A 12,261-nucleotide genomic window follows, 5' to 3' on the forward strand; every position below is an offset into this window, starting at 1 on the left:
TCTGAGGTTACCCAATATAAAATTGCTCCAAGCAAAACACGTTTAACCAAAGTTCCAATGATTGAGCCAACGAAATGGAAAATACACATTGTCTGAGATCTCCATGTGACACCCAAGTAAATGAGGGATATATGAATGAAGCAAAACCACATCCGAATGAGAGCAATCATGAAAATAAGATGACCAAGAAAAATTTAAAGGAAATGAAAGTTACTACCTATACCAACAAGGTGCACTTTTCTCTTTAATAACTCAATCTCAGGAACTTCATGGTTANTGTGCACTTTTCTCTTTAATAACTCAATCTCAGGAACTTCATAGTTAAACAGTCTTGCTTTGAACAATTTTGTATTGGGTGACCTCTTTGAAGTTTACTTAGGATGCATGTAAGGGGGACGAACAAAACATGCTTTAAAGACTTGTTGGTGTATGAGATGATCTTCACTTTTAGAATGGAAAAGTAAATAACGTGGTCATGTCGCAGGAAAATGTCAGGACCATCAAATGTCAAATGTGGATTCCAAATCCTAGGCACCGAGAGAAAAAAAATAATAATAAAAACGGAGAAGTGTAAGTCAGAAATTGAAACAGAGTAGAAAGATAAACGAAAAGTGATGGAGTATAAAGCTGGAACAATGAATCATTCAAGTGTATTAATAAAGCTTATAAAAAGTTGAAACAAATTATAGTAAGATATATGATTGCATAGCCAATAAATTCTTCCAAAAGAGAACCACCTGAATCTGCTGCTGCTTCAGCCTCCACTGTCCACACAACTACAAATGTCAATTTTGTATATGAGATGTGAAGAAATCAGATGAGACTTCAAAAGAGTAAAGAATAACAGTGCAAAGAATTTCTGGAGCAGTTTTTGAGGTTCTTAAGAACAAACCTTTTTCTTTTCTTTTTATAATACAAGGAAGACAAAGTTAAGCTGTAACTTTTCACCTTGGCTAGAATGTCTTTGTGAGGTCGATCATTGCCCATGCTTCATTAATCGCTTCCATTTGATGTCTTCTCTGCATTTACATTTCACAACATTATTTGCAGTCAGTCTCTTCTCAAAAAGATGCTGGGAAACTATCCATTTGGTTTATAAACAAGTTTTATATCATTGATGATGATCGATTCCTTTACCTTGAACTTATCTTTTGCTTTGATCTTTTCCATTTCTTTTCGCTCCCATAAGTTTGGCTTCCAAAGGGTCAACCACAATCACCTAACCCATCCTTATCAGGAGAGACCTAAACTATAGGATCCCACATCTGGAGAGGGAAACGAAGCATTCTTTATAAAAGTGTGGAAACTTCAGCAGACGCGTTTTAAAAATCTTGAGAGGAAGTCTAAAAGGAAAATCCCAAAGAGGACAATATTTGCTAGCGGAGGGCTTGGACTGTTACAAATGGTATCAGAGCTAGACATTGGGGGATGTGTCAGCGAGGAGACTAAGCCCCGAGGGGGGTGGACACGAGACGGTGTGCCAACAAGGACACTGGTCTCCAAAGGGGGTAGATTGGGGAATCCCACATCGATTGAAGAAGGAAACAAATGCCAGCGAAGACACTGGGTGTCGGATGGGGGGGGGGAGGGGGACGAAACATGTTTTTATAAGAGTGTAGAAACCTCTCCCTACCAAACACATTTCAAAACCTTGAGGGAAATCTCAAAGAGAACAATATCCGCTTACGGTGGCCTTAGGCTGTTACATAAACAATTGACACGATACATGTTTGTTCCCAAACAAAAGCACATAAACAACTTGAAAATGACTTTCATTGGAAAAACAAGAACAACACCATTCAAGTTAAATATAATGAACGGGTTAGTATACCATACTGTCCAGCTATATTCGATTACATGAAGGAAATGAGGAATACATGGCAGCTTGATGAAAAAGGATCCAAAAGTAAGATTAAGCATTCGATCACAGATTCTCCAAATTAAATAAAATTCATAACATCAAACAACTTGCATAGAATAAACGAGAAACTAAACAACGATACTATCAACTGTCAATACACTTAGAATCCAAAGAACCAGCCAGATAACCACAATCGAACTTCATTGTAATAACAAAATATGCTGAAAGATTGCTCTATTCAAATCCGAGTGGGGGGCAGGGGAGATTTCTCTAAATATGTCAACGAAGTAGACAGTTTGTTACCATCAAGAATGATGCAGAGCAATTAGCAAGGATGAAATAGTGCTTCAGGATTTAGAAGAATACCCAAGAATCAAGATGGAGAATGAATTACACAAATTTATTGACTATTGTTTCAGTTCCTTTCTAGAGCTCTTGGCTTATAACTATTTTTTACAATAAACTTCAAAAACTAGAGGTTTAACATTCCCACTTTCTCTCCCTTTATCAACTACAGTTTGAGGTCTCCACCAAAATGGGCTGTTTTCAGTTAGCTGGTGAACTCAGAGCCATCTCCCCTAATCATGCTCCTTTTGAGACGATCCTTGTTGATTTCATTTTGAAATCCAAGGTGCCAAATAAGGTGACACATAACTAAATACCAATTCATAACACACACACACACACACACACACACACACACACAAAAATGGATCCCCGTGTAGCTTGCAACAAACCATCAAACCATATTATGTGGAGCACAGACTCTGATAACATACGAAGTTAAGACAAAGAGCCCAATATAACAAAGAAATTCGAGGAAAAACAAGAATAGACGCCGATAAGAGTGATAGAATCAGAAATGGGTATATGAAGAAGAAAGCGAAATTACCTGGAGAAAGTTGCAGAAGGGTTGGCCACTCCAATGGGGAGAAGAATCAGCACGGTAGAAGGCATCTCTCCAAAGGCCGCTCCGCCACTTGCGTGAATGCATAAACCATTTTTTTTGTGGAAATACTAAATAGATGGTTTTAAATTTACAGATTTCGACTGCCCATATCCACAGTCTGTTCTCAATTCTGACCCGATTCAAACGGATATATCTCTGATTCCATTGGAACCAAAAACAAAGGAAATGAGATTGAAAAGGGGAAGTTCAAATTTCAATTTATGTAATTTAATCTTTTTTATTTAAAATATCTTCTTGGCTCACCAATTTTGAAAATGGGTTTCTACTATAAATTTTAAAAAGAATATAGAAAATTTATTTTCTTTGTTTGAAAGTTATTATTCTTATTTGAGAGTATTGGGGTTGGAGGCAATTATTATTATTTTTTTAATTACAAAATTTTAGCTAATTAAAATAATTAAAGTCAACAAATAGAATGTTGATCATATTTCTATCATATTTAAACCAGCTAAATTAATGTAATCTATAAGTTAATTATACGAAATTTCAATCTCGAACAAACATTCCGACGATACTAGAACAACATACACCCCTAAAATCGAAACGTCAAGTATATGTTACCTCAAATGGTTTAAGATATCAAATTTCTAAACAGAAAATAAAATAAAATAAAAAAGGAAGAACAAAAATTTACCAAGCCAATTATATTCGAATTTAATTATGAAGTGGAAAATATTTAAATGCAAAAGAAAAAAAGGTGAAAAATTAAACCGTAACGATATGATCATGATCCTCCTCATTTTCCACCCTAACAAAATCCTTCTTCCTACACTCGCAGTAAAAAACTGTAGTTACCACATACCCGGAGATAATCACCATTCCGTACAGCGAAATTAACCCCATCTTATCCCACACGCCTATCGCCACATTGGACGTAACCGCCGCCGTCGTCCTCATCCAGTGATCGACGCCGTCCATAAGCCCCTCCATCTCCCACGAGATCGAACTCGACGCCAGGAGGAACATCGCTGTGAGAATCGAACCGCTCAGTCTCCGATCCGCCATTAGAGCCGCTGCAGTACGGATCGCATCGAAACCAAATCTCTCCTCAGCGATCGACACAACAAGCCCCAAACTCAGGATCGCAATCAAATAAACCTCGAAAATCACGCCAACGACTAAAATCGCGAAGCGCACAGCCGAGGATTGAGAAATCGAAGCGAGAGTGTTGGGGACGATGGAGTACGCAACGAGAATGGCGTAGATGCAAATCGTAGTAACGAGAGGACGATTCCATGAGTTTTTGAGAAGAGCGATGGTGGATTTGAGAGTAGGACGCTTGGCGTGGAAGGAGAGATGCGTGAAGGAGACTGTAGAGAAGGCGGTGAGAAGGGAGAAGACGTAGATAGGGAGGAAAAACGCCGCACGAAGACGGAGGAGGGAGAAGGCATCATCGCGAGACTCGGAGAAGACATGGCGGAACTCGAAACGGGTGGGGGAATGGCGGAGGACGGATTCGAGGTGGAGGATGTGGGATTTGAGAGGGTGAGAGGAGAGAGAAAGGGCGAAGAGGAGGAGAGAGAGAGGGAGAGCGAAGAAGAAGAAGATTGAGAGGAAAAATCGTTTGTTTCTGGAGAAAATTTGAAGGGAATTGAAGAGGATTTTGAAGGGGAAGACGAAGAAGAAGCAGAGAGATTCATGATGCGAGAGAGAGTCGTCTCTTTCCGACATTTTTCTCGGATTTTGCTTTACTCTCTCTCTCTCTCTCTGTTTCTCTCTGTTTCTCTCTGTTTCTCTCTCTACTGCTGCTCTTCTTTGTTCTGAGATTTGAAGCTTTTTAGGTGAGCCGTTGATTTTGTTTCACCTTCTAATAGCAACAAACCCTAAAATTTGATTTCCATTTCCAGACATGATATAAATGAGGGAGGAAACCCTAAAAACAATTTTCTTAATTATAAATTAACTGAATTGTCTTTTCTTCAACAACATAGAACCGAATAAAACCCATCCATTCTTCAAATTTTCAACCAACCCAATCTCACCCCGTTACCTAAACCCATCCCAATTTTTATTTTCAACCTAATTCTTTCCCGCTCTCCAATTGATGTGAAATTTTACGGTCCACCCTTTTTAGTGGCTAGTGTCTTTCCTGGCACACCGACCAGCGTCTGATTCTAATATCATTTGTAATAGCTCAAGCCCATTGCTAGCAAATATGGTCAACGTATTGTCATCAGCCTCATGGTTTTAAAACGTGTCATTAGAGAGAGGTTTCCACACGTCTATAAGGAATGCTTTGTTCCCTATCCAACCGATGTGGGATCTCACAATCACCCCCCTTGAGGCCAGCGTCCTTGCTAACACATTGCCCCGTGTCTAACTCTGATACCCTATGTAATAGCTCAAGCCCACCACTAGTAGATATTGTCCACTTTGGCCCGATTTTTACATCTCGTTTACCAAAACTGTATGTTCACTGGCGGCGAATGAAAAACGCTAGAGGACAACGTGGTCATAAGTATCTTGCTGTTTGTATGCTCAAAGTCATTGGTTGTTTACTACTGTGTGTGTCTCGCTCATCGTAATGTGCTAAACCTGAGTTTTCTAGTCTTGCGGGCGTTTCATTCCAATGAAGAAAACTTGTAACACTCCATACCCAGGATTAGGATCTCGACACCTGATGGCCATAACATTCTCTTACATCCCCTCGAATGGTCATGTTACCTATTTTTTGCTTCTTAAGAGTGAAGACTACCCTCATAGCATACTTTATCATCCCCGTGACATGGTCATGTTACCTATTTTTCACTTCTTAAGAGTGAAGACTACCCTCATAGCATGCTTTATCATCACTCATATGCATCACGAAAAAATTCGTATGAGATCACCCAAATAGAATTACTTGAAGTAAAGCATACTTAACTATGAAGTTCCTGATCAAGCCACCGAAAAAAGAAGGTGAACCTTGTTATTATAGGTGCATACATTGCTCTTATTAGATGTGTGGTACTTCTCCACACACGGCCCATGCACGCATACATAGACCCACTAGACAGGCTCGTATACGTACCCTCTAGACTTGATTTGTTGGGTTTAACTCTTTGATATCTATGTAACACTCAAGTAAATGAGGGATATATGAATGAACCGAGATCACATCCGAATGAGAGCGATCCTAAGGATAGAATGACTAAGAAAGACTTAAAGAAAATGCAAGTTACTACCTATACCAACAAGGTGCACCTCCCATTTCGGTGGCTCAATCATAGTTATACATATTTTACTTAAAGCAATCCTATATTGAGTGACGTCCTAGGAACTTTCCTAAAATGCACATGGGTAATAAGTAACATGACTATATTGCACGGATGCAAGAAAATGTTGGACCATCGAGTGTGGAATCGAAAGTTTATATATTAAAGTAAGATTAAAATTATTTTTTTCAAATAAGGAAAAACAAAAACGAAAGTAAATGAGTGATTAAGGAATAATGAAAGTAAGATTATAATGTGCCTTTCCACAAAAAGGGAAAAATAAAAAATAAAAGTTATGATGAGACCAAGTCAAAGTTGGTACGTATTTGACTCAATTAAAATCTCACAACCTTAATTGTTTTCTAACTTAGTATTTCACCGTTGGTAAATACTTAATTTAGTTAGCGATAAATTTATATGATATGATATAATATTGAGTGAATTGGTTTTAAATCTTTTAATGTTTAAAAAATTAGAATAAATTTCCAAATTTATTTTCTTACATTACTAAAAGTTTGATTAAAAAAAAAATTAAATTAATAAAAATAATCTATACTCTTACCTTTTTAAAAATTTCAATAATACCTTTAAAATTAAAAGAAAATATAATTTTTTTTTTTTTTTTAATTTAAAGATGAAGTTTAAGAATATTTTTTCTAAAGTAAAAAATACAAAATTTAGAAATATTTTATTAATTTAGCAAAATAATAATAATAATAATAATTTTATTACTTAAATTATTTGGTGGCCCCACCGTTTACCCAAAACTAACGGCCAATAAACAAATGAACAGAGTGGCAGTTCCAATTCGACAGCTCAACAAACTTGTTCCATTAATCCCCGAACCGTTGCCGACGGCGTGTCTATTATCACACAAGCAAGCTAAAAAAATTTCCTGTTTGTCCAATCATTTATTGCCACGTCATCAATAAACTGCAATTATTCTAAACTTTGACTACGTGGCATGTATTCGCTGGCACTCCAACCAATTATGTTTTGCACGAGAAGCAGCTGATAAATTTTCACGTTTTCGGCTGGAAAATCCTAAATCTGTTTTTAATATTTAATTTTCCAAATTTTAATATTAGTTTTTCATGAAATTCTTTTAGTTTTTTTTTTTTTTAATATTCTAAGTACAAAAAATATTTAAAAAAATCAACATAATATATATATATTTTTTATCAAATCGTTGATTATTTATATAAAAATAAATATTTAAAAGGAAAAAAATATATTATTATGAGTATTATTTATTTATTTATAAATCTCAGTCTTTTTCTCCTAATTATTAGCTTCTGAAAAGAAGGTGGGGAATTGTGCAAGAAAGAATCGGACAACAAAGAGAGCTTCATCTCTGTCTCATTTCTGTGTGAGCTGTGTGTCCCCTTGTATTCATCTCTGTTCTTGCTTCTCTCAACCACCCATCACAGGAATTGCTCAAACAATCCAACCCTTTAGCTCCCCGCCACCAACATTTGATTTCCCGATTTTGATCTTTGATTTCTTAACCCTTTTCTTTCTTATTTCATCGTCTTTGCTCTGTTTTTTCTACCCCTCCGGTTTGCCCTCTTATCCCTCGATGTTAGTTGCAAATAGTTTCGATTTGTGGAAGAAGGATGGGTTCTTTTCTGCCGCCGAGCAGGTCCAAGAATCTGCCGATACGTACGTCTTTTACTCTTTGTTTGATTTGGGGATTTTCCCCTTCCTGTTCTTTCTCTCGATGTTTAATTGAATTCTGTTTTGATTTGTTGTGGAGGATGTTTTGTTCTAATGATTTGGTGTTCTGGGTTCGTTTTATTTGAGTCTGGAATGATCTGTTTATGATGATTCATTTTAATCTTAGTTTCTTATTCTATGTCTAAGTTGAATGAGTTTCTACTATAGTGATGGTTCAAGAACCTGAATTTTATCTGCCCTGGATTCTACAAGTTTGTGTGCTTACTGGGTTTAGAGGGATTCTACAAGTTTCTCCTAAATTGATACTCATATTGGTTTATGATTTCAGAATGGAGTTTGCATATAGGACATGGGTTAGAGAGATAAGAGAAGGGCTAAGTCCTGATGATTTGGATGAACTTCGACGCGAGGTACAAACAGCTCTTGGCACAGCCAAATGGCAGGTAGGATACTGAATTTAACCAAATTATGCCATCAAAATATCATAATGGAATGGTAATTAGGATACTTTGATGATAAGCCTGATGTTTAAGAACAGTGACAACTGACCATTAATCTTGTTTGCTAGTTAAGCTATGATTATACATGGACTTATATGAACCTATGGCTCTACTTTTATAAATCATAGTAACAAGTGTTATTTTTTTCGGTCGATAATTAGCTGGAAGAGTTTGAGAAAGCTGTTAGAGTTAGCTATCGTGCTCGAAGTGAAGAACATTTGTTGGAAAGACATAGGCTATTTATTGCAGCCATTGGAAATCAAATTTCTCATATTGAAGCTGCTTTAAGAGAATCTTATGACAAAGAGGGCAAGAAGCCACTTCGATGGGTGAATTTAAACGAGGAAGAATGCGACGATTTGGCTACGTTTCTCTCTGGCACATGCCAAGTACCACGAAGCGCAAAAACTGAATCATCTGTGTGTTGTTCTTCAGTAAATGAGGAAGAATGCGACGATTTGGCTACATTTAGAAGAGTGGATGATGGACTATGCAAAATGGATAGATCAACAAAGGCAAGGAGAGCGAGCTCGCCAAGCGCTCCTGATCTGCAAATTGTAATTGTGGATGAAAATCGAGAGAGAAAACAGTCTATTACGAGTTTAGAAGTTTCAAGAAAAGGAAAATCAGGATCAGTCTTCTGGAAGCTTGGATGTCAAAAATTTTCTCAGGTGAGCATGGCAGGGAACACGAATACCATATATTTTGTTCGGTGTAATTGTGCTCTTATGCGTTCCGAACGAAATGTAACTGTAACTGACCGTTTTTTCTATCAGTTCTTTGGTAGGGTTCAGCAGAGGCAAATATACAGACCTTGGCATCTTCAGCTTGCATGTTCTGTTCAATTTACTCTGGCTTTGATGTTGACTATATTCTTGATCGGTGAGTTTCTAATTTTCTCGAGGATGTGCGGCGTTCGAGTTTTAGAAATTTACGAAATTTTGATTTGATTTGGAGTATGTTATTTATGTGTAGACAGTTTTTAGTCCAAGAAATTATGTGTTTTGTATTTACTTTCTTTCTGATTAATTGACAATGTTTTCAATAGTAAGGACCAAGTCCACCGCTAGCAGATATTGTCCTCTTTGGGCTTTTCTTTTTAGGCTTCCCTCAAGGTTTCTAAAACGCGTCTGTTGAGGAGAAGTTTCCACACATGTTTTGTTCTCCTTCCCAACCGATGTGGGATCTCACAATCCACTCCCCTTCGGGGTCCAGCATCCTCGCTGACATTCGTTCCCTTNGCACTTTAAACCGTGAGACTGACGACGATACATAACGGACCAAGCTTTGTGAAGGAGGTGTGAAAGCTAGCAGATATTGTTCACTTTGGCTCGTTACGTATCGCTGTCAGTCTCACGATTTTAAAACGCGTCTACTAGGGATAGGTTTCCACACCTTTATAAGGAACGTTTTGTTCCCCTCTCCAACCGACATGAGATCTCCCATCTTCCAAGCCAAGAAGAAGAGAGGTATTCCCCACAATGGGTGGCTTCGTGAAGTCCTAGGTTCAAGCTTCTGGGTGCAAAACGTAATCACTTAAAACACTGATTACCTTACACAGTTGGCAATTAGGTAGGTGAAGCCTTCCCAAAAATTAGGAGGATTGGTCGTGAGCATAATGCAAGAATGGGGCCTGCTAATACATTATAATGAGAATCTCAGCTGATGATACGTTTTCTTTTTTCACTTATTGTTTTTGTGTTGGCATTAGACTAACTTCTACCCTTTTTATGTTGCAGTGCCCATTGTCTTTTATTCAGCTTGAGACGTCGATTTCAGTGTATAGACAACATTTTCGATCGCAACAGGTATGCACTTATATTCTGTGTTTTATATACGTTGTAAGGCTTGAACATACGTTGCCCGACCGTAGGTGACGCGAATCCAAATTAGCTTGACTCACTAAATGTTGGGAGTGTGCTACACAATCGCAAAGTCCACTTCCAAGAAAAGTGCTATTGTGACACGTAGTAAAGTGTGTTAAGGACTAAATAGACACAAATCTCAAGATTTAAGAACTAAACTTGTAAATGAACCAAAAACATAATCAATGCAGGAATTTTCATCCATTTTTTGCAACCTCTGAATGTAGCTCATTATTTATTGACATGAATTGGAGCTGCTCCACAGGTGTTGAACAGGCGTTTGAAGAAAAATAACATTAAACATTCATGTTCTTCTTCTGAGTTCCATGCCTTGCTTAAGCTCAAAATGGGAACAAGCAAGGTATGTATTCATTATTGCTGCGGCTTCAAAGTTTGTAAATGTCTGGTTGAATCGTTAAATATTACAGAGAACATTGGCAGTGTATATTGTTGCTGTGAATCAATTTAAATCCCTTTTCAGATGATTTTTCCCATAGATCTTGAATCATTATTAATGCTACTTTCATTTTGTTGATTTGTGGAGTTTTGTTCACCAGTTTGTTCGTTTGTAAGGGTTGGCTTGGACTAGTTAGTGTTGCTGCCCGTATGTCGAGGGCAGCGGGGCAACGTACTTAATAATGAAGTCTTTGTGGTTGAGCCACCAAAAAGGATGGAGAATCTTATTGGGTATAGGTCGTAAATTTTAATTCTTTTTAGTCTTTCTTAATCATTCTATTGTCACGAACGCTCTCATTCGGATGTGGTTTTGGTTCATTCATATACCCCTTTTTTACGCTTTTGCTACGCATGTGACACACGAATAAAGGAGGGGTACATGAATGAACGGAGACTGTATCTGAATGAGAGCAATCCTAAGAATAGGATGACTATACCAACAATGTGCACTTTCTTTTTTGATGGATTAAGCATAAGAGCTCCACAGTTAAACGAGTTTTACTTGAAGCAATTCTATATTGAGTGGTCTCTTATGAATTTTCCTGATACGTATGTGAGTGAGCACAAAGCATGCTGAAAAGTCTTATGTTGGTTTGTGGGGATAGTTTTCACTTTTAGAAGCGAGGCGTAAATAACGTGACCAGGGGATACAAGAGAATATCGAAGCAATTAAGTGCTAAACCTGGATTTTGATTCGTGATCCACATCCTAGATATAGGCTATTAAAACATGAGTAACATAGTAGTTGAATGAGACATAGTGTTGCTCCTTTTATGATAATGATCAGGATACAGCGTTGAGATTATTAAAGAGTCACTAGTTAACTTTTAATAGTGAACTATCTAGATTAACATTGTCACATATTATTAGGTTATTTTGTGTGAAGACTTTAGCAGGCATGAGGGTTGCTCCCTCACGATTATTGTACAATATGGGTGATGACCATATAGTAATTCTCCTTATCTACGGGTAATAGTCAATCATTATAGTCAAACTGTTAACAAGTGTATTTCTCATTCTCACGCTCCAAATTCTCTCTTACAAAGTTTCACTCAATTGCCTTTAGGCAAACAAAAAATGACAATGACTCCACGTCTCAAAATAATGTTAGAAAAATCTTTATATATGCATAACAATATTAATTCTCATACATTGATGCAGTAAAATATTAAAATTGACTGTGTCAAATTCCAACAGGTGTGATACATTTTCTAAAAAATTCCACTTATGGAGTAGAAGATAATTAGTACACCCCAATAAAATGAATTAATCGTCTATATTGACCAAAAAAAGAAACATTTATTGACATTAATGGTTTGGGCCTAATAGGTGCAACGTCTCGTGAGCAACGTTGAATGAAAACCATAGCTTATTTAAGTCGGCGAGGAAGAATAGTGTTTAATGTTGTNCCCTCAAGGTTTTTTAAAACGCGTTTGCTAAGGAGAGGTTTTCCACACCCTTATAAAGAATGTTTTGATCTCCTCTTTAACCGAGGTAGGTTTCAGTTTGCTTGTCTTTGTGCTATTTTGTGGGGGCTTTGGGGGGAAAGGAACCAATAGAATTTTTAGAGGGGGTGAAAAATGTGTGGGGAAGTTGTGATCCTTATCAGATATTATCAAACAACGTAGGAGCAAGACAAAGGATTGCCCTGTTTCTAATATTGAGGATAAAAGGTTCCATTGATGGGTGAAGAGGGTAATGAAACATTCTTTATAAGGGTGTGAAAACCTCTCCCTAA

General features: G+C 37.2%; 2 protein-coding genes and 1 long non-coding RNA gene across 4 annotated transcripts; 1 reads left to right on the forward strand and 2 right to left on the reverse strand.

The window, feature by feature from the left end:
- Positions 1–615: 615 nt before the first annotated feature.
- On the reverse strand, positions 616–3,056 carry LOC111805756. 2 transcript variants are annotated; one of them, XR_002816703.1, is made up of 4 exons: positions 2,754–3,056; positions 1,138–1,265; positions 949–1,019; positions 616–776 (listed from the first exon to the last, which is right to left on the reverse strand). It is a non-coding gene; the product is annotated as an uncharacterized LOC111805756 (long non-coding RNA). The 2 variants fall into 2 exon arrangements; XR_002816702.1 differs by lacking the exon at positions 2,754–3,056 and having other exon boundaries at positions 1,138–1,342.
- A 480-nt stretch (positions 3,057–3,536) lies between these two features.
- Positions 3,537–5,490, reverse strand: LOC111805502. Its single transcript, XM_023690605.1, has 2 exons — positions 5,449–5,490; positions 3,537–4,232 (listed from the first exon to the last, which is right to left on the reverse strand). Exons 1-2 carry the CDS (start codon positions 5,488–5,490, stop codon positions 3,537–3,539), a joined length of 738 nt encoding a protein of 245 aa, XP_023546373.1.
- A 1,828-nt stretch (positions 5,491–7,318) lies between these two features.
- On the forward strand, positions 7,319–10,563 carry LOC111804937. The gene is made up of 6 exons (XM_023689771.1): positions 7,319–7,687; positions 8,031–8,145; positions 8,364–8,873; positions 8,979–9,084; positions 9,942–10,010; positions 10,333–10,563. The coding sequence occupies exons 1-5, from the start codon at positions 7,605–7,607 to the stop codon at positions 9,965–9,967; spliced, it is 840 nt and encodes a 279-aa protein (XP_023545539.1). The 5' UTR covers positions 7,319–7,604; the 3' UTR covers positions 9,968–10,010; positions 10,333–10,563.
- The last annotated feature ends 1,698 nt before the right edge of the window (positions 10,564–12,261 follow it).

The sequence above is a fragment of the Cucurbita pepo genome, chromosome LG11, assembly GCF_002806865.2.
Source record: "Cucurbita pepo subsp. pepo cultivar mu-cu-16 chromosome LG11, ASM280686v2, whole genome shotgun sequence".
In the NCBI taxonomy this organism is placed as follows: Eukaryota; Viridiplantae; Streptophyta; class Magnoliopsida; order Cucurbitales; family Cucurbitaceae; genus Cucurbita; species Cucurbita pepo.

Coding starts and splice junctions, on each gene's coding strand:
- LOC111805502 (XM_023690605.1), bottom strand. CDS start 5,490: ATGACCATTCGAGGGGATGTAAGAGAATGTTATGGCCATCAG. Junction 4,233..5,448: donor GAGAATGTTATGGCCATCAG/GTGTCGAGATCC, acceptor GTCTTCTCCGAG/TCTCGCGATGATGCCTTCTC.
- LOC111804937 (XM_023689771.1), top strand. CDS start 7,605: ATGTTAGTTGCAAATAGTTTCGATTTGTGGAAGAAGGATGGGTTCTTT. Junction 8,874..8,978: donor GATGTCAAAAATTTTCTCAG/GTGAGCATGGCA, acceptor TTTTTCTATCAG/TTCTTTGGTAGGGTTCAGCA. Junction 9,085..9,941: donor GTTGACTATATTCTTGATCG/GTGAGTTTCTAA, acceptor TTTATGTTGCAG/TGCCCATTGTCTTTTATTCA.